Below are 22,321 nucleotides of genomic sequence, written 5' to 3'. Positions count from 1 at the left end.
ATCCCTAACTTCCTAATTGTGGTGGTGACTCCCTAATTTGAACTTAAATTGAAACAAATTCATCAATGCTAGGGGGAAAGGACAATTACATCCAAAAAGACTTCCTACGCGGAGATGAAACAAATAAATAATTTTGCAGCACTGCTTAGGGTGATTTTGAATCTAGGGGGAAAGGACAATTACATCCGAGAAGACTTCCTACGAGGATAGATAGCCCCTAAGCATCTGCAGCCCCTTGTGCTTAATTGTTAAATTAAATCAATCTTAACTTAAATTCCCATCACTCTTATATGAAATGAAGAAAGGACTTTCCTCGGTTACTTTAGCATTAAGGATAGAACCTATTCCTCATAATATCTGTCTTATACAGGAGCAAGAAAAGGGTTGGACTGCACACACACACTCACTTGAGACTTGATGTTGGGTAGAATAGGTTCATGAGAAGTGTTTGAAGTTGTAATTAGTGTACTTGAAGCAAAGCCTTTCTTTTGAGACATTTGTTCTTAATATTGCCATAATCAAATCTTTTGTTGCTGCTATGTCTGTTGCCTTTTGCTTGAGGACAAGCAAAGATTCAAGTGTGGGGGAGTTTGATGAGTCATAGATAGTCTATTTTATTGCTTTATTTAGTTTAGTTTTATTTAAGATTTGATTTTATTTTATTGCATTTTATTTCCTTTTAGAATATTTTACTTTAAATTGTCTTTTATTATATTTTAGGAACGAATATATGGTGGAAGGTGTCTTGGAGCAAAAGAAAGAGGACTGGAGCAAATACAGTACAAGAATACGAAGATACGAGACAAAAATATGTCTCTACCAAGTCAGAAGCTTGGCACGGCCCGTGCCAACATGTGGCACGGCCGTGCCACCCTCCAGGACCACTTTTGCTGCTTTTCTTCAAGCCCAAGTTACTCCGTTGCAGCTTTACTGTTTTGCCCTTATAGTAGCTTAGTTTCTAAGTCAATTGTAAAGCTATAAATAGAGTAGCACTCCATCATAAACATTCATCTTTTGTTCTTGGAATAAAAGTTCACTTTTATATTATTGTTCTTTTATATTACTGTTTTCTCTCTTCTTCCCCCATGTCTACAATGAACGTTAGTGAGTAGACTTCTTCGTCTTGGGATTGTTGGGGAGTCTAATGACTCAATCCTAAACAAAACAAGCCTAAACCCTAATTTCTATGTAACCCTAATTTCTAATCTAGATTCACCGTCTTAACGTGGATTAACAATTATCAAACTGTGGAAGCGAAAGCGGAGGGTTTGATAATCGTTAATCCATCATCTCAAACATCAATTCATAAAGCGAGAGCGGAGTTTTGATGTTGGAACAAGTGAATCTAGACAATAATTGCAAAACAGTGAAATAGTCTTTGCAATTATTGAGACAAGGAGTAGTTTCAATCCTCTATGCATCTTCTAGTAATCATGTCAGCGAAATAGGCTTGGTTGCTAGAAGTAAACTCTCACCGGACCTTCATCGGAAAGGTGAGGGGCTAAGGGAAACCGGTCTTTAGAAATTAGTGTGTAAACCATGAAATTAGATGTTTAGGTCTTGTCTAGTGAAGGATTTGTTATTATGGCAAACCAATAATCCCAAGGCATCTTTATTATTATTGTTATTTACTTTCAGCAATCAACCCCCTATTTTATAATCTTTCTTCTCTTCTAATCATTCTCTAAAGGTTAATTGAATTCACAACTCCCTAGCGGAACGATACTCTACTTACTACTATTACTTCGATAGGCCGTGCGCTTGCGGTTTGGCTCTATCAGAATCACATCTTATTTTTCTCCAGTGTCATCCCCAGTGCGTCTGGTCAAGAGTTGTCACTAAAAAGTTTCCTTTCATTTGTCTTCATACCAAACCAATACGGTAGTAGACCATCTTTCCCCAGTGAAACTACATTCCCCCTAGCGGAGTCGGACCCCTTTTTCTTCAACGAATTTGGGTATCCCGTTGTTATTTCTCGTCTCAGTCAAGTCAACTTTGTCGTCCTGCATTCATACAAGCATTTCACGAGCATTTATAGCATCTTAGGTCCAAAATTGGTGTACTTTGTATTTAAGTCTCTTCGCTCCGATCGAATCAAAGATTCCATCTTCAAATCTCCGGACGAAAAAACTTAAATAGGGGCATCTGTCATACCCCAATTTTTGACCTAAGGTCCCGCTGACACATGTCACGTATCGATCTGATGTTTCAGTTAAAAAAAAAATCCGGCAGAGAGGTATTTTAAAATACCTCATATTTGATTTCGAGTGGTCCCATTTTCTCTGTATCATTCTTATCCTTTTATTAGCCGTTATTTCCATCTTTTATCTTGCTTAAAATTAATTTGATTTTTTATTTATCTATTTTTCTTTTTTTATTAGTCATTCTTAATTAGTCATTCATTTCTTCTCAATTAATTATTTCATTCTTTTAGATAAGTCCAAGGTCTGCATAATCCTTTTTATTTTATTTTTTATATGATATTATTTCCATTATTATTTTCATTTGTTCATAAAAAATCAAAAAAAGTCCAAGTTCATCAAGCATGTCACGCGCCTGACACAATCCCGATCCAGTTTAGTCCAAAGAAACTCGTTCCAATCCTAACCCAGCCTGTCACGCCTCAAAACAGTCCAGGTTCATTCACATTTTCGTCCTCATCAATCCAGCAACAACATGTTTGCTTTCCTCCTCTCCAAGACACAGATTCTCGGCAGGTTTTCAACAAACCCTAACCCAGAATCCTCACACTATAAAGAGTGACCTGCACAACACAAGAAGACACGCGAAAAATTCCAACAGGAACGCACAAGGCAGCAAGAGCACGCGAAAAAGGAACCGGCAGAGACAGAGAGGACACCAGCATCAATATCACAGAACAACTCACGAATCCAGCACAGACCGGTGTAGTCTCCAACGGAACTGAACCATTCGACCGTTCCAGTTTTCGACGGCAAAGCAACAACAACACACGAGAAAGCAGCAAGGCCGAACCAGGAAAGAAAAGGAAAGGTATAAAGATTGTACTTTTTTTGTTGTTAGATTTAGGACCAGACGTAATTTTGTTGGGAATTTTGAGGGTAGAAACAAGTAGAAGAGGGTGAAAGGGTTTGAAAACCGGAAAAATTTTAAGAAAAAGTGTTGTTTTGGACATTAACAGCGGCGGCGCCGCCACCCACAGCAGCCAACCGCCGCGCCAACCACCTCCGACCACCACTTTCCTACCGTCGGACTTGTAGAGAGAGAACAGAGGACGAGAGAAGGAGAGGAGCTTAAGAGAGAGAATAGAAAGATGAAATGAACAAAAACCAAGCTCACACCCCTTTTATACTACTGGGTCGACCCAGTTTAGTAGACCCTGACCCTTTTAACAAACCGACCCAGGAGGCCCAACATGCGCGCCCCAGCTACTGTCATAGCCCGACTCTATTTTTTATATCTACACCCCCATGAATACTGACCGCACCCCCCTCTTTTACATTTTTTTATTTTTCTATTCCTTCATGCATCTTAAATTCTCTTGCATTTTTTTAACATGTTTCTTGCATCTTATTATTTTCATACTTATCAGATTAGGTAGCATGTTCATCATTCATTTTGCATGATCGTTTATTTGTTATGGCATTTATTCTTATCATATAGAATTTAGTTTGTACATTAGGTTTGAATGTAAATAATTCATGCATTTTTTCTAGTTTATCATGCATTTTAATTCATTTTTATATCATTGCTTGAAATTAGAATGTATAAATTAGGCATTGTGTAATTTATTTATTTCGCTTCGTCTTGTATATAATTTAGAATGTAAATGTAGGCTTAATGTAATTTATTTTATTTTATCGCAGACCGTAGAATGTATTAATAGGTTTTTTTGTAATAGCTTAGGTGCATGTGTGCGTGAGTGGGTGTATGTTTACTTTTGTGCTTGGTAGTTTAGGTAAAGGGCCCTTGTGGTGGTCTAACGCTACCATGGGATCCCTACGCTTTTATTCTTTTTGCTCCGATAGTTTAGTTTCATTTCAATTATTCAAAAAAAAAAACAACAAAAACATGCAAATAACAAAACACAAAAATCTTTTTTTAAATAAACCTTGATCTTAAATCAAGTGATGTCTCTTTTTATTTTCTTTCCTTAATTAAACTTCAATCAAATTAATCATGCTTCAAGTCATTTTTCTCTAAACATAAAAAACACAAACAAATTCATTTTGCCACTTGGCTTTTCATTTTAGAACTTTTTTCAAACTAATAAAAAACACACAACCAATCAAACGTCAGTTTTTTTAACCCCGAACTACGAGGTTTTGATCCCTCACGGGTACGTAGGCAAGGGACTTGTCCTTCCAAATCAATAAAATGTAGATAATTAGGTCTTCCTTTTTTTAATCATTTCAAATTCTTTTTTTCAAAAATAAGCAAGTTATAGCACATTAATTAAATAAAATCAAAAGGTTCCCGTAGAGTACTACGGACATAAAGGGTGCTAACACCTTCCCTTTATGTAACTAACCCCCGAACCCTAAATCTTTTCAAAAATGGGGTGTTTGAACTTTTTTCCCCTTTTTTCTTAAAAATTAAATGTTCAGTCGTGAAATAAAAGTGAGTCAATAAGCTAATCAAATAGCCTTGATCTCCGAAAAATGACGCGACATATAGCATATGTTAAGAATAATCCAATTCCAAACACAGAAAACAAAGGAAACAAATTGGTATCAACCAAAATAAGACAGGAAAAAGCAAGTGATGGAACCTGTGACAAAATAAGATCTTTGGAAGTCTTGTTTGATTGTGTCCACAAAATTTTAAGGAAGCAAAAACCAAATTCTCATGAATCAACAAATCATCATAGGTACATAGAAACTACCCAAAAAGGAACTAGTCGAGTCTCTCTCTCTCTCTCAAACCAACCATGGAAATTCAAAGATCAATATTGAAAGCAACAAAAACCCTTCATCGTTCATCATCTCATCTCCTTCACATGAGCAATCTCCCAGAAAACACAGTGTACACAGGTCCAACACCACAAAACAAAAAGAGTAACACTCTCACAACTACGACAAAAACATAAAAACTCACAACCAATCACAATGGTCACTGCTTATGATTACCCTTCTGTTGTTCACCTTGATATGGCCGCCATTGATATTTGTCTTGTTGGTGATTCTGCTTCCATGGTTGTTCATGGTCATGATACTACTTTTCCTATTACTTTAGATGAAATGGTTGTTCATTGTCGTGTTGTTGCTCGTGGTGCTAAAACTCCTCTTCTTGTTGGTGATTTGCCTTTTGGAACCTATGAACGTAGTTCTAATCAGTTACTTTACTTTTCTTTTTTTGTTTCTTAAGCTCTATCTTAATAAACAACTTATTTGCATGTTGATTATGATAAGCACTTATGTATAAGTTTACGTATGCCATTTCTATAGGAAAAGATAAAACCACAACAACTAAGTTTTTTTCCACATAGTGGAGTCGGCTACGTGAATCAAATTACACCATAACGTTCTATCATAAACCATATTTCTATAGGAAAAGATAAAATGAATTTAAATTGTTTTATATGTCATATAAGTTGTTTTTATAAGCTATTTTGGAGAAATAAACCATATTTCACAAAACTTATGCTATTAGATAAGCTGAAATAAGTCAATCCAAAAAAGCCCAAATGATTGGAGTTTGTTTCTTTTCGATTTGAATTGTCGAGGTTTTGGTTGTTGGGAAATTGTAGATTAGAAAATTGGTTGAGTTCTATGAAAATTATGATAAAGTTTTTTTTCTGGTAGCCGGGGTTCGAACCCCGGACCTTGCATATATTATGCATTGTCCATACCAACTGAGCTAAGCTCACGAAGACAAATTATGATAAAGTTTGCTTTTTCCACATGGGGTTTTGGAATTTGTTTGGGGTGTTTGATGTTTACTTTTATTTAGGATTTGTGAACCAAAATTTAGGAATTAGCGGCATATTTTTTTGTTTTGTTGGTGTAGCTGTAGTAAGTTATGAAGTAGTTACACATACACCAAACATGACGGTAACATGTTGACAACTATAGTAATTTGAAAGTGATTAAATATAGTCACATATGTCGGTGTTATATACAGGACATGCATTCTTTATGAATTGTAGACGCTATATAGAGAATTAGACTCTATATATTTTTTGGTGGCCGATTGTGTAATTTGGATATTTATGGTCAATATGTAACTAATATTATATATTATATAAATATATGAAATGAATTATGTTTTTGGTGGCCGGTTATGTCACACCAATTATTGCTCGCATTACGTAATTTAACGACGAATTTCGGTCATTTTGACCGATGTGAGATTATGTCATTTTAGAAATTTATGGACAAATTTGTGTAATTTGGATCGTTTACGTGTCATTAAGTGTGTTTAAGTGATTACGGGTCATTACCGACGAATTTGTGAAATTTGGTCGTTATGTGTGATTACGTGATTGTGAGAAAAACGATGTTTTTGTGTACTATAGTTCGATTATGTCATATTATCCGATAATCTTGTTAAACTGACGTAATTCAGTTAAGTTATGAATGTGGCGTGATTACGGCTCATTTTTAACTTTGCAATTAAATGCAGTTTCTGGTTCCTGCTATGAACGTGAGTTAACTCACGCTAGTACAAATGGCAACGTGAGTTAACTTACACTAACACACCCTGCAATTAACACTAGCGTATGTTAAGTCACGCAACGTGAGTTAACATACTTTGTCATTTGTACTAGCGTGAGTTAACATCCGTAGGGGTATATACGTAATTTACTTTGGGAATGAGTAAATCCATTTGGGTAAAGAGCGGGACTTTATATTATAAACAACACAACTAGGGATGTCAATGCGGGTTTTAGATCACCACTTAAAATAATAATATCCATACTTATTATAGATCACTTGACGGGTTGTCAGTTTTCTATAATAAGAGGCAAAGTAATAATAACAATAATAGCCACTCTAGTTATAAATCACTTGACGGATTGCCAGTTTTCTATAACCGGGGCAGATAATAATAATATTAAGATGATAAAGATAAATGATATACATAACAATATTAAGTAATGATATTAAAGTGATGAGTATAGGTAACATACCTAGCAGTAGTGTAAACTTCCGGTAGAAACGATCGTGCTGATAACGTGTTAAAGATTTAGATATTTAAATACTTATTTTATGATATTATAGAACTAATAAGATGATATAAATTACTACTTTACCAAACTAAGTAAATCAAGAGAGAAAGAAGTAGGATGATATGTTTTGATTTCACAAAAATGGTGTGTTTTTACATGAACAAAAGTGTGGTATTTATACTACTAAATTTATCACTATTACATGTGTCAAATTATTTATTTTACTATTCTAATTTGGCATTTACTTAGGTAATAGATAATTATTACTTACTATTGTAAGTTGACAATTTGGATAGATATTTCAACCTAAATAGTAAAAACTATAATAATTATGTTTATATAATTTATTATAACAAACTTGTGTTTTTCCCTACAGTTTCTCTCATGTGCAATTTTAAGCCATCAGATCTATGAGTGGCAAAGTGGGCAATTAGAGGAGAGAGAGAAACTTAAATCATCTTCTTCAAATTTTCATGGGCTTCTGTTCTGCGCAATCTGTTTACTTTTAAAATTCATTAAAACTTCATTTTCTATTCAGCCATCGAAGAATTTGATATATGAATTTAGTGAGTTCATATAAAACGACGAATCTGCACCGATTTCTCCGTTGTCATCGTTGCTTTCAACACAAATGTATAAGAAAAGAAGATAGGGGCAACAAAGTGGACTAATCGGTGCCTCTGGAGCTCAGACCATCACCGTCGGTAACCGCCATCACAAAGGCATAGTGTGGCTCGATCCCTCTCTCTTCTAATACTGTTTAGCAATTATTATTGAATCAATAGATGAATCTAACGGATGAGAACAAGGGAGCCGACCACCTTAAACCAATAAATAAATAAGTATTGTCCAATTCCAAATAACCAAATATCATGACCAAACCGAAACAAACAAAAGTTTAAGGAAGCAAAAACCAAATTCGCATGCATCAACGAATCATCACAAGTACTTAGGAACTACCCACAAAGGAACTAATTGAGTATATGTCTCTCTCTCTGTAACTAACCAACCATGCCGATTCTTAGATCAATAATGAAAGCAACAAAAACCCTTCATCATTCATCATCTCTTCTCCGTAGCATGAGCAATCTCCCAAAAACACGGTGTACACAGGTCCAACACCACAAAACAAAAGAGTAACACTTCCACAACTACAACAAAAACATAAAAACTCACAATCAATCACAATGGTCACTGCTTATGATTACCCTTCTGTTGTTCACCTCGATATGGCTCCCATTGATATCTGTCTTGTTGGTGATTCTGCTTCCATGGTTGTTCATGGTCATGATACTACTTTGCCCATTACTCTTGATGAAATGCTTGTTCATTGTCGTGTTGTTGCTCGTGGTGCTAAAACTCCTCTTCTTGCTGGTGATTTGCCTTTTGGAACCTATGAATGTAGTTCTAATCAGGTACTTGTTTCTTTGCCTCTGTTTTGATAAACAACTTATTTCATGTTGATTATGATAAACACTTATCACTTATGTATAAGTTTACGTAAGCTATTTCTATAGGAAATGAGTTGATTGCATTAAATATCTTAGTGGATGAGTCATCATGTTTTAGAATCAAATGAACGAGGAATTTAGTTATGCTAGAGTAGTCTAAGTATAGCTTATTCTCTCAATTGTTGTGAACAATTATAAAAACGTATTGTATAACTTAAAACCTTACCTTAAGTCATAATTGTTGTTTGATGAGTTTACATGCAACACTGTGATATCTGATTACTTATTAAACTCAGAATGTTCTGTAGGTTAAGAACTTGGATTTGGGAAAAGAGATTATGGTGTGGAACTTACTGTGTATATAACTTGGTCTTAGTTAATACAAGTACCTAATTATTTTGAGAAGATTTTGGCAAATAGCCTCTTAAAACAAAATAATCAAAAACAACATTTTGATTAAATAGAGGAAAACATATTTAAAAAAGCAGTGTTTGATCATTGACTAACAATCTGAGTAGAAATTTGAGGTTCAACAACCTGCAGTAATCCAATAGCCAACCTCCTAGTCAAATCTTCAACTTATAATTTCACCGCAAAGCCAAACCACTTGCTACTATATTTATACAACTAACAATTGGTTGCTTCTTCATTTAAACTGACTGAACCAAGTAATAGTAGTAAGTTACAACCGCTATCTAATTACTCTAGACCTTATAGCACTAGTCCTCCATTTTCTTAATAATTAAGCTTTACTAAATAGTTTTAATAGGTTTTGTTTCGATTTAACATCTTATTTGTGTAATTGTTTTAACTTTCTTAGAATGTGCAATGGTTTTAAATGTGGGTATTTTGACAGGCAGTGGACACGACAATTCGAATTTTGAAAGAAGGACAAATGGATGCCATAAAGTTGGAAGGAGGTTCACCTTCAAGAATTGTTACAGCAAAAGCTATTGTTGAAGCTGGAATAGCTGTGATTGGGCATGTTGGTCTTACTCCACAAGCCATTAGTGTTTTAGGAGGATTTAGGCCTCAGGGAAGGAATGTTGCAAGTGCTGTCAAGGTCTATATCTCTATTCTTTCACGCATGATGCAAGTAGTTTTGCATTTGAACAACTTTTTTTTCATTCTAAAAGGAATGAGTTTGTGTAGGTTGTTGGGACATCATTGGGTTTGCAAGAAGCATAGTGTTTTGTTGTTGTTCTTGAATGTGTGCCTGCACCAGTGGCTGCAGCAGCAACAGCGGCGCTTCAAATTCCTACAATTGGAATTGGGGTTGGTCCCTATTGCAGTGGACAGGTCAGTTGGCCTAATATTCATGTATGTTTGGATTGACAGCAAATTAATCATAATCATGACGTTCTACTGTGATTTTGGCAAAAACCACACTTTGTTGCTTCAACAAAATCATAAAGTCACCATGATTTTGTGAAACTCACGGTGATTCCAAATACCGAGTAGCCTACATTAGTTGCAATTATTTTGTTTAGCTAATAATAATTGACTTTTGCTTTATTTCAATGCATTTATTCTTCAAGTTACTGTGTACTTTCGCTTCCTGATAATTGTCTCTCTTAAATAATGTTTTCACTTTAATACAATATATGGTGATGTTTTTATCAAGTTCGAGAATATGCTAAGATTTGTTTCGTGTCTCTTTGGAAATAATTAAACAGAGGATCATTTACGAGCTTATGATTTTACATTAACAAAGAGAAAAGGGAATCTTTTTCTCAGTTCAAAGTAAGACAATAATTTCTAATTTATTTTTTATTTATCATGCAGGTGCTTGTTTACCATGATCTTCTTGGTATGTTACAACACCCTCACCATGCAAAGATATTTAGATCAAATGTTAACCTCATTTTTCTTTCAATTTTTATAGGATATAATGATACAGTGTTGGAGTTGAGATGTGACCATATTTTTTGCAGGTGACTCCAAAATTTTGTAAACAGTATGCTCGTGTCGGAGACGTCATCAATAAAGCCATAGTGGAATACAAGGAAGATGTGATGAATGGTTCATTTCCCGATGCTCAACATAGTCCATACAAAATCAGTGAAACTGATGCTAATGGTTTCTTAAATGAGCTGCAAAAGTTAGGTTTTGACAAGGCTGCAACTGCGGCATCTCAGAAGATGGTTACAAAATCAACAAAGTAACGATTTAGTAAAGCTAAGAATCCTCCTCAGTTTTTCGTTTGATGTTTTTCATTGTCTTCAATGCCAGAATAAACCGAAGGACATAAGTGAAGTGAATTTGGGCAGAACAGATAGATAGATTTAAGTTATTTTCTTAAGGCTGGCTGCTTCATTGGTCAAATTCATGAAATTTTATTGATATGGTACAGAAACAAATTTTACCATCCCACATCATATATGGAACCTATAGAAAAGCTAAGGCGGTATCACGAAAGAAAATTCTTGAACTATTGTATCAGAGAAAAATGTTGAAAACTGATTTTGATCTGTTCCATTTTATTTATTTATGCAGTTATTGATCTAATCCATCCTTCTAGTTTGTCAAAAATAACATGCTTCCATTGTAAAATTAGTTTTCGTTGCATACTTATGTGTTATTTCAGATAACTTAACATCATGTTTATTTTCTGATTTGTTTTTGGATTTAACTTGTATTATGGAGCATAGTCTTGTTTCTTTTCAGGAGCCCAAGAGTGCATTTTATTTTGCAATGTCCATTTTCTTTCCAAGGTTTCTTTTCAGGAGCCCAAGCTTCAATAAGTTCACCAAATACTGAGAAACAGACCAGCATACCATCTGAAAATTATTCAGAATGGTCTTATACACCTGACTAATGTCAGTATCATCATCTTCACAGCATGTTGATATGCTAAATAAACCTATTCATTTCAACCCCTCATCTCCAAGGTTGGTCTATGTGATATACTATATATCATCATATAATCATTAATCAAATTTAAGTTATTAGTTAAAATGATTTAGTCTTCTGTTAGTTACAAATAGTATGTGTCAGTTATGTTATATTTATGTTATTGTAATTGCAGTGTCAGTAGCTGCTTAGCCTGTAAAATTTTGTATATAAACATGTTATGATGCTTGTTTCATTATCTTGAATAAAGAATTATTCATAAATTCCTTTGTTTACAAGCATTTTTGTGAAGATATGTTTGGATTGAAGATATAGGATGAAATTGAGTGAAATGTGATAATATTTCATGTTTGGATTTTTAAAAATATGATGATAATGGTGAGATTTATTTCATTGCATTTCATCACATCACATCCTTTAAAAATGGAAGTATATGATAATGGTGAAGATAACAGTTAAGGCTGCTTAGGCTCCAGCAACCCCCCAATCATAACCCAACAAACGTTTGAGCCTGGCCGACCTACTCACTTATCAGTAACTACGAGTCATACCAAACAATTGAATAGTCATGCCTTTCTACACAAATCAATCATCCAAATGATGTGTAAAAAAGACAAAGTAGTTTACAACCATACTTAAAATTGAAACTATAGCATATGTTAAGAATAATCCAATTCCAAACACAGAAAACAAAGGAAACAAATCGGTATCAACCAAAATAAGACAGGAAAAAGCATGTGATGGAACCTGTGACAAAATAAGATCTTTGGAAGTCTTGTTTGATTGTGTCCACAAAATTTTAAGGAAGCAAAAACCAAATTCTCATGAATCAACAAATCATCACAGGTACATAGAAACTACCCAAAAAGGAACTAATCGAGTCTCTCTCTCTCTCTCTCTATCTCTCTCTCTCTCTCTCTCTCTCAAACCAACCATGGAAATTCTAAGATCAATATTGAAAGCAACAAAAACCCTTCATCGTTCATCATCTCATCTCCGTCACATGAGCAATCTCCCAGAAAACACAGTGTACACAGGTCCAACACCACAAAACAAAAGAGTAACACTCTCACAACTACGACAAAAACATAAAAACTCACAACCAATCACAATGGTCACTGCTTATGATTACCCTTTTGATGTTCACCTCGATATGGCCGCCATTGATATCTGTCTTGTTGGTGATTCTGTTTCCATGGTTGTTCATGGTCATGATACTACTTTGCCTATTACTTTAGATGAAATGCTTGTTCATTGTCGTGTTGTTGCTCGTGGTGCTAAAACTCCTCTTCTTGTTGGCGATTTGCCTTTTGGAACCTATGAACGTAGTTCTAATCAGTTACTTTACTTTTCTTTTTTTGTTTCTTAAGCTCTGTTTTGATAAACAACTTATTTGCATGTTGATTATGATAAGCACTTATGTATAAGTTTACGTATGCCATTTCTATAGGAAAAGATAAAACCACAACAACTAAGTTTTTTTCCACATAGTGGAGTCGGCTACGTGAATCAAATTACACCATAACGTTCTATCATAAACCATATTTTTATAGGAAAAAATAAAATGAAGTTAAATTGTTTTGTATGTCAGAAAAGTTGTTTTTATAAGCTATTTTGGAGAAATAAACCATATTTCACAAAACTTATGCTAGTAGATAAGCTGAAATAAGTCAATCCAAAAAAGCCCAAATGATTGGAGTTTGTTTCTTTTCGATTTGAATTGTCGAGGTTTTGGTTGTTGGGAAATTGTAGATTAGAAAATTGGTTGAGTTCTATGAAAATTATGATAAAGTTTTTTTTTGTGGTGGCCGGGGTTCGAACCCCGGACCTTGCATATATTATGCATTGTCCATACCAACTGAGCTAAGCTCACGAGGACAAATTATGATAATGTTTGCTTTTTCCACATGGGGTTTTGGAATTTGTTTGGGGTGTTTGATGTTTACTTTTATTTAGGATTTGTGAACCAAAATTTAGGAATTAGGGGCATATTTTTTGTTTTGTTGGGGTAGTTGTAGTAAGTTATGAAGTAGTTACACATACACCAAACATGACGGTAACATGTTGACAACTATAGTAATTTGAAAATAATGAAAGTGATTAAATATAGTCACATGTGTCGATGTTATATACAGGACATGCATTCTTTATGAATTGTAGACGCTATATAGAGAATTAGACTCTATATATTTTTTGGTGGCGGATTGTGTAATTTGGATATTTATGGTCAATATGTAACTAATATTATATATTATATAAATATATGAAATGAATTATTTTTTTGGTGGCCGGTTATGTCACACCAATTATTGCTCGCATTATGTAATTTAACAACGAATTTCAGTCATTTTGACCGTTTATGTGAGATTATGTCATTTTAGAAATTTATGGACAAATTTGTGTAATATGGATCGTTTACGTGTCATTAAGTGTGTTTAAGTGATTACGGGTCATTACCGGCGAATTTGTGAAATTTGGTCGTTATGTGTGATTACGTGATTGTGAGAAAAACAATGATTTTGTGTACTATAGTTCGATTATGTCGTATTATCCGATAATCTTGTTAAACTGACGTAATTCGGTTAAGTTATGAATGTGGCGTGATTACGACTCATTTTTAACTTTGCAATTAAATGCAGTTTTTGGTTCCTGCTATGAACGTGAGTTAACTCACGCTAGTATAAATGGCAACGTGAGTTAACTCACGCTAACACACCCTGCAATTAACACTAGCGCATGTTAAGTCACGCAACGTGAGTTAACATACGTTGCCATTTGTACTAGCGTGAGTTAACATGCGTAGGGGTATATACGTAATTTACTTTGGGAATGAGCATATCCATTTGGGTAAAGAGCGGGACTCTATATTATAAACAACACCACTAGGGATGTCAATGCGGGCAAACTCGTCCCATTTATGCTCGATCCGCTAGCAGTCCACCAAAATGTGGTGGGGACCGACCCAACTTGATGTGATGGGCTCTGTAACGCCCTACTTTTAATATTTATTATTTAATTGATTTATTGCATTTTAGTAGAGTATTTTATGATTTATTATATATATATATATATATATATATATATATATATATATATATTAATAGTTGATATTATAAGTATTAATATCATTATTATGTGGGGGAAGAGTATTATTATTAGAAATAAATGATTATTAGGGAAGAGAGTAGTTTCAGGGAGAAGAGCAATTAGAGAAATATGTTAAGAGTCAGTAAGAGTTAGAAAATCAGAACACGTACGTTTTGGAGAAAAGAGGAGAACTCAGAGAGAGAACCCTAAAAACGAAGAACGCAGCCGTTGGAATTCAGAAAAATAATCTAAGGTAAGGGTGAGGCTAACTCTCATTAGTATCAAGTTTTGATTCATGAAGTTTGGTCAATTATGGTAGTTTAGAATTTGGGAATTAGGTTAATCAGTTGTTGTAGGTTTTGGAGGAGTTGAAGTTAGGTTTAATTCAATAAAGATTATAGAAAGTGTATGAATTCTCATGAATTGTTGTGTTTAATTGATATTTAGGTGGTAAAACAGACATAGATTGAGTTCCCTATTGTTTATGGGTGTTGGGGGATCAAAAATTGGGTTTTTGGGGTGAAAATGGTGTTAAAATCGTAACAGTAGATGAAAAACTTGCCAGAAATTCGCTATCAGCGAAACTCTCTGGAACATTTTCGCTATTAGCCAGAATTTTCGCTATCAGCGAAATTGCCCAGTGACAACATTTTCTGTTTCGCGTTCTTGCGTCTTTTTCATACATTTCTGTTTAGAACTGGCTTTTGGTGTAAACATAGAAATTGTAGATAATTGAGTTAGCTTTCTAATGGCTTTGGAGTGACTCGAAAATGTTTTGTGAATCTTAAGTTATGATAAAAATAGTCCAAGTAGGTCTCGGAAAAACCATTTCCTATTTTGCGTTCTTGCGTCTTTTTCAACCGTTTCTGTTTAGAACTGGCTTTTGGTGTAAACATAGAAGTTGTAGATAATTGAGTTAGCTTTCTAATGGCTTTGGAGTGACTCGAAAATGTTTTGTGAATCTTAAGTTATGATAAAAATAGTCCAAGTAGGTCTCGGAAAAACCATTTCCTATTTTGCGTTCTTGCGTCTTTTTCAACCGTTTCTGTTTAGAACTGGCTTTTGGTGTAAACATAGAAGTTGTAGATAATTGAGTTAGCTTCCTAATGGTGTTGGGTTGACTTGAAAGTGATTTTTAGATCTTAAGATATGATAAAAATACTCTAAGGAGGTCTTAGTGAAATTTTATGAAAACTAACCCAAAACTTATAGATTGTCTCCAAACTTCAAAGCTTGAGTACTATGAGTTAATTAAGATGTTTATAGGTATTTAATCTATGTTGTGATGAATTTAACTTGATTTGATATGAATGAATTTGATGTATAGAATTCCTTGTGAATAATTTGTTAATGAATTTGTCATTAAAGATGAAGTTGTTGCTTTAGAGTCGTGTCGTTGCATAGCATAGTCAGAGAAGGGGGCTTAATGCCCGACAGGTCCTTTTATGACCTTAGAGATGGGGGCTTAATGTCTGACATGTCCATTTATGACCTTAGAGATGGGGGCTTAATGCCATGGTGGTACCGCATGCATATTGAAGTTGTCTAAGATGTTGTTGTTTAAGATGAGGAGTTGTTGTTTCATTGTAGAGTCGTCATAACATGAAATGAATGATGATTGCTTAAGACGTTGTTGCTGTTCTTGATGATGTTGTTGATGTTCTGACATTAATGGATGATATTAATTGATGTTATATAATGATGAATATATATGTTGTTGATGTTTAAGATGTTGTAGGATGTTTTATCCTTATTAAATGATGTTAAGTGAGTATATTAATGTTAAATATATGTTGTTGATTATTCTTTATGAATTGTTTCTTGCTATTAATGAATGTGAAATCTGACCCCTTCTGCTTGAAAATGTTGCTCTTCGTATGAGTAACTTGCAGGTAACGAAGAATAGTGCAGTTGTGAGTGATCTCCATCGTGTCGTCTAGGATGCTCTGATACGTAACAGGATGAGGATTTGTTTGATGCATTGTTTTCCTTGTTACGTATTTCTTTTTATTATTGTTGGATTAATTTCATGATGACTATTTTAAGATGTTAAGTTGTGGCCTTTTAGTGCCAAGGATTTTATAAGATGATGTAAAACTATTCCGCTGCATATGATTATTGTTTTTTTTTTTACAAAGGCTGGTTATTTTAATAAATAGTATTGTCTATTATTATAATTGTGGATAATGTTGTATGATGAATGTGATGCTCCGTTTCTGATGAGAAAACTCTGATATTCTTTATATTTATTTATATTGGGAAAACGGGGTGTTACAGACTCAAACACACCCCACCCCCTGTTTGCATATCTTTTTTAACGAACTTGTAGACCAGCCTGCCACAGTCTGTTTTTTCAGCTGGCTAAACCGAACAGACCAACTATAGGGGTGGCTTCAAAACCTTCATCCAACAAGCATAAAATGACGGGTTAAACAAACCGGTCAGGTGGATTAGACCCGGTTTACCACCTCTAAACACAACTAACACGAGGCTAAGTTCAACCATGTATGTGGGAATTTCCTTTCATCATTCTTGTAATTAACCAAGTGGTGTAACATGAATTAAAAATCACATAGGCTGTTCAAAAAAAGAAAATTCAGGTAGTGCTTTTACTGGGACTTGAACTCGTGACATTTAAGTCATATGACGTTAACTTTACCATTGTGTAAAAGCCCCCTGAGACACTATTTAATAATAAGTTTTTATGAAAATTCGTGTATTTAATGCATTGAAATTTATAATAGTTGACTTTTTGAATGAATAATTTCTAAATTTGGGTTTATCAAAGAATGTCCAGAATATTTGTTAGGAAGATCGGGAAAAAAAATTAGGGTTGAATATGTTTTTGATCCCTATAAATATATAAACTTTTCGTTTTAATCGTTATGAAATTTTCCTTCAACTTTTAGTTTCTATAAAATTTTCAATCACTACTCTCGGTCCATATTTTTAAGTAATTTTTTGTATTTTTGAATGAAATTGTGCAGAAATGTGTAAAATATTGTAAAAATCTCTAAAAAAAAATTAGATTTTTTAACAAAACATAAATTAAATATGAATTTTTAACCACAAAAAATATATAAATTCATATAATATTATAAATTTTTTTGCAAAATTTTATTTAAAAATATGAATTTTACATATGAGTTTACACATAGACCAGTTGTTCATTATCTTATCTTATTTGTAATTATAATTAGGCTAAAATTTAATAGAGGGACAAAATGTGAAGATAAAAAACTTTTGGATGACTAAACGTTAAAAAAAATTAGAGGGACTAAAACAAAAAGTTGACTTATTTATAGGGAGAAAAAAAACATATTTAACCCAAAAAATTAAAATTAAAATTTATCCTTTTATTTATTTATTTATTTATTTATTTTTGGTTGATAAATGTGCCCATTTACTTTCTTCTTTCTTCTAGTCTGGCATAATTAGTTAAAGCAAAAACCCTAAATATCGCCAAGTGACAACACACGTGGTCGCATTGCAGCAATGCCCAGGCGTCTCACTCTCTCAACTGTAAGTCTCTCTTCACAATCACTCACAAGTAGCGATTCTTTCCTGGTTGCATTGCATTTCATGCTTAGAAATATACCATTCTTCCATTTCAACTTCTAATTTAACTCAGTATTGCAATCATTGGTTCACTTTTAAGTTTCATTCAACATTTAGGGTGTGTTAGACAAGTTACATATAGTTTTTATAGCTTCTGTCTTAAATCACTAACCTCTTTCAAACGTTAAACTTAAAGATCCCTGGAGGTATTTGATCTTATTTTTACTAACTTATAGCGTTTTTTGATAAGCTAATTCAAGTAGCTTATAACTTATATTTTTTTATCTCAATTTTACCCTTGTAGCTTTAATTGCAAAAAAATAAATTATTAATTAAATATATATTTAGCGCATCCGCTGTAAACTCATTTGCTATAAGCAAGCTTATCTGTTATTTTTACAGCCTTACTAGAGTAGAAAGGGGAGTGTTGATAGAACCCCTCTAGGGATAAAACGAAAATAAATGAAAATGTTTTCATTATGTATTGTAGTGGCTGTGTTAGTTTTCTTTGAAGCATGCCCAAACATCATACACAAACAATTTTAAGTTCATTCATTTCTATAATTATTTCATTATTTAATTTAACTTGCAGTTCACCTATGACTCTGTCCAAGAAGAAGGCTAATCGTGTTGATCGAATTAGTGACTTACCAAGTAATGTCATTGATGGCATCCTAAAACACTTGAACATCCAAGAGCTAGTTAGTACCAGTATTCTGTCTAAAAAATGGAGGTATACGTGGACTTCAGTCCGATTCGTTCGACAAGGACTTTTTTAGTAGGTTTGGGGATCTTGCTGACCCTGAAGTCCTTTTCCTTCGCAATGGGCCGATACATAGTTTTGTTCTTACCGTCCCTCAGTTATCCAATTTCTTGATCACAAATGAGTACCTCAATAAGTGGATTCTGTTTTTGTCAGCTTCTGAATTACGGAAGGTTTAGCGGATTGCCTCGTATGAAAATGCCATCTCTTGTCAAGAATTGACTCACTTTCGGTTTTCTGGATTTAACTTATCTATTCCTCCCAATTTCTGTGGCTTAAAAAGTTTACTGGTTCTTCTTGACTTAGAATGTAATAGATATGAGCTCTGTTCACATGTGAAATCAATTTGTCTCAAAAATGCAAAGAATCTGATTGATCTTAGTCTCACGGTTAATCAAAAGGGAGTATCTGGTTTGATCATAAGTTTGCCCAGCAAGATTAGGAAACAACATCACTAATATCAACTTATTTGTTATTGTTCTGTTCGATAATATTCTATTTCTGACCCATATGTTTGTTTGGTACATCTGATCTTTAAAATTGTTGAGCATAATAGTTTGTTGACACTTGCACTTGTTTTCTCTAGTTACACTACTATGCATTGCGTGAATTTTTTACAAGCTTTGTTTCGAAAATCATACCTGAGTCCGATAACAGTATAATATATTGTAATGTTACTTTTGATGTTCCAAATCCAATCTCAATTTGGTTGTTTTTAAAACTACTTTTATCTTGCATGATCTCACAGTTTGATCTCTTAAATTTATCTTTTACTGTATATTTGAAGAAGAAGCAATGTTGTATTTTTTTTTTTATGGTTCAATCCAGTTTTCCAGTATTTACATTGAATGCTGTGTAGTTGTACTTATAAGTGCTGTACAAATATGCCTCATAGGTCTATGCAGATATCATTCATCCATCACAGTTGATAAGCGTAAAGTATCTGAAATTAAATGCCTTGAATATGGATGACAGAGGAGAAGTTTTGGATATTGTTAGTGTACTCAAAAGTGCTTCTAACCTGGTGGAACTTGATATACAGGTGACAATAAATACCTTATTCTTTCTTAGTTTTTTTTTTTCTTCATACTTTTGACTCTTATTTTTTATATTTTAGAGTATTAACTATGCTTGTGTTGAAGAGCCGAACCAATCGGAGGAGTTAGAATGCAATAGTTGTTGTCTTAGTCAACTTCAGACTGTGCATATCAGAGTTGGAGGCAGCTTTAAACATGCAATGAGTTTGATACGGTTCATACTTGCAAATTCCTCATCGTTAAAGACTCTTACTTTTAAAGTTGGTTTTGGTCATAAGAATTTTGATGCAGCAATTCTTTTAATCATTTCACAAGACTTGTTAAGGATGGAAAGAGCATCCCAAAAAGCACAAGTTGAATTCCTTCACCCAAAGATAGACGTTCAATTGTGAAATGTATTTGATTTTGGCTTTCAATATGACAATTCCCAACCATTATAAATACATGTTCTAAGCTTGTTTTTGGGACCTTTTCACAGTTTTTCAAAACCCAGTTTGCACGAACATTTGGGAAAGGTCATTTGCATCCCATGATTAAAGTCGTAAGGCTTGGAGAGACTACTTGGAGGTCCTATGGAGTCACCTACTTCCTTTCCTTCTTATCTTGTGTCTATCTTTTGCAATTAGGATTTTTAGGCTAGGTTACATATGATCTCTCTTGTTCTCGAGACAATTTGAATATTTTGTAGATTGATACTTTGTTTTAACATGACTCGTGTTCTTAATTTTATGTTTAATGTTTGTCATGGATTACTACTATAAAGTAGTGATTTAGAATTGGAATGACAAGGTTGGTCCTTGACGCTGACAAGGTGTGGTTTAAGTTACAAGAAGTTGATTGTTTTATGTATTAATGTAACAATGTGTGTGATTGCATACAAGTTTATTGGTTGCCATGAAGAACAAAGATGGCCTTTTATTGTTTGATGTACGTACTGTTAATCGTTATAAGAGAAAATATTGTGTTCTTGTATGTTATCTTTCGGATACAAACTCAAGAACATTTTTCAATATGGCATATCGGTTCTGTTTGTTTACTCTTAATTTTGTCAATTTATTTCATGTTTCAGTGCAACTATTGATGTCATTTAAGGATACATTAATGTTAAAGAATCAGTTTAAGTACATTACAATGTCTGTTTGATCATTTGGTAGGGAAACCGAAATTGGCTGAATCGCTCCATAAGTGGAGGAAAAAAAGTGAGGAAAAGAATCTAAAATTTAGGATCAATTACCAAAGTTAGGATATGTGTTAGAGCAATTGTATGAGCTGTGACTAGATTTGATGAGTGGGCAGCAATAGGGGAAGTAGAGGTTAACAGTGCAAAAAAAAAAAACTTTGAATTTGGGCAACAGAATCATGCTTGCAAGAAATCAACTTTTTAAGCAACAGAATCATGCTTGCAAGAAATGACTTGAAATTAGGCTTGACCTGACATGAAAGTCTTGCTTGCACGGTGTTTTCACCACTGGTATTGGTGACTAATATCCGTCAGAAAACCTAAAGAACACACAAGATGGATTGCCCCCCTCCCAAACGGAATTTCTCCATACACAGTAGTCGGAGATCTAACTCTTGCCTTGTTTAAATGCCAAGAGTTGTGGGTTCATATAAGATGCGATCACATATTCAATTGGTGTTCTTTCTTGTTGAATTTGTCAAACTCCTAAAAGCTTAGGTTTGAAACTGTGTTATCCTTCTAAAGATTTTTTCTTTTCATATAAATACAATTTAATACAAGCCTGTGAGGCTGATTCTCTGTTCAGTAAATATGTTATATTGCCATATATACATTGATTCTGCAGTTTACTAGCTAAATTAATAACAGTTACAAGTTTATAAAATACTACTAGTTAGTAGTTACAATTACAAATGCATTTTTTTAGAGGACTAGTTACAAATGCATAGCATTTGCTTTTGCCATTAACAGCTATTAAGGCATTGGAGGAAGCAAAGCACACTATCACTGTCTTTGTATTGTTCATTCTTTAAAAAGACTTTCCAAGCATTGTGCAGCAGATACTAATCAGTTGGCTCGAGATGGTTCCATTGGTAAAGTCACACTCTTCATTTCAAAAGCCATTGTCATTGACCTAGCTCAGGTATGGTAGTTAAATCCATTGGAGAAACCAACACTAATCTGTATTTTTCGTTTGGATGAACATCATAAGGATTGGTGGGATGAAGAAAAGATTTGTATTTTGCAGCATGGCAGACTTAGGAGAAAATCATTATTATACTGATATCATTATTGGATGAGATTGTGAAGTGAAAGAGGAATTTATTTTAGATATGCTAACAACACGCTCTTTTTAACACACTCTTTGATGAATATAAACTTAGCCTTCTTTTCAAGTAAACACTAACTATTCCACTTACTGTTTTTATGTATTTGTTGGCCATAATATTAAAAGGCAAATAA

The 22,321-nt window shown here is 33.8% G+C and overlaps 1 protein-coding gene and 3 pseudogenes across 3 annotated transcripts; all 4 read left to right on the top strand.

Moving 5' to 3' along the window:
* Positions 1 to 22,321, top strand: part of LOC146899915 (flotillin-like protein 3) — a 98,274-nt pseudogene that overhangs the window by 57,817 nt on the left and 18,136 nt on the right.
* Positions 8,211 to 9,936, top strand: LOC146899921 (3-methyl-2-oxobutanoate hydroxymethyltransferase 1, mitochondrial pseudogene; annotated as a pseudogene). Its single transcript, XR_015021542.1, has 3 exons — positions 8,211 to 8,565; positions 9,458 to 9,697; positions 9,790 to 9,936. The product of XR_015021542.1 is annotated as a 3-methyl-2-oxobutanoate hydroxymethyltransferase 1, mitochondrial pseudogene (transcript).
* LOC146899920 (3-methyl-2-oxobutanoate hydroxymethyltransferase 1, mitochondrial-like) lies at positions 10,387 to 11,084 on the top strand. The gene is made up of 2 exons (XM_085734435.1): positions 10,387 to 10,455; positions 10,536 to 11,084. Exons 1-2 carry the CDS (start codon positions 10,414 to 10,416, stop codon positions 10,764 to 10,766), a joined length of 273 nt encoding a protein of 90 aa, XP_085590561.1. The 5' UTR covers positions 10,387 to 10,413; the 3' UTR covers positions 10,767 to 11,084.
* On the top strand, positions 18,542 to 20,825 carry LOC146899919 (F-box/FBD/LRR-repeat protein At1g13570-like; annotated as a pseudogene). Its single transcript, XR_015022291.1, has 3 exons — positions 18,542 to 19,333; positions 19,735 to 19,904; positions 19,980 to 20,825. The product of XR_015022291.1 is annotated as an F-box/FBD/LRR-repeat protein At1g13570-like (transcript).

The sequence above is a fragment of the Medicago sativa genome, chromosome 8 (genome assembly GCF_051527215.1).
Source record: "Medicago sativa cultivar Bolivia chromosome 8, Bolivia_mono, whole genome shotgun sequence".
Lineage (NCBI taxonomy): Eukaryota > Viridiplantae > Streptophyta > Magnoliopsida > Fabales > Fabaceae > Medicago > Medicago sativa.
The sequence above is the reverse complement of the archived record's forward strand: the minus strand, read 5'-3'. Positions and strand labels throughout refer to the sequence as shown.

Coding starts and splice junctions, on each gene's coding strand:
- LOC146899920 (XM_085734435.1), top strand. CDS start 10,414: ATGTTACAACACCCTCACCATGCAAAGATATTTAGATCAAAT. Junction 10,456..10,535: donor CAAAGATATTTAGATCAAAT/GTTAACCTCATT, acceptor TATTTTTTGCAG/GTGACTCCAAAATTTTGTAA.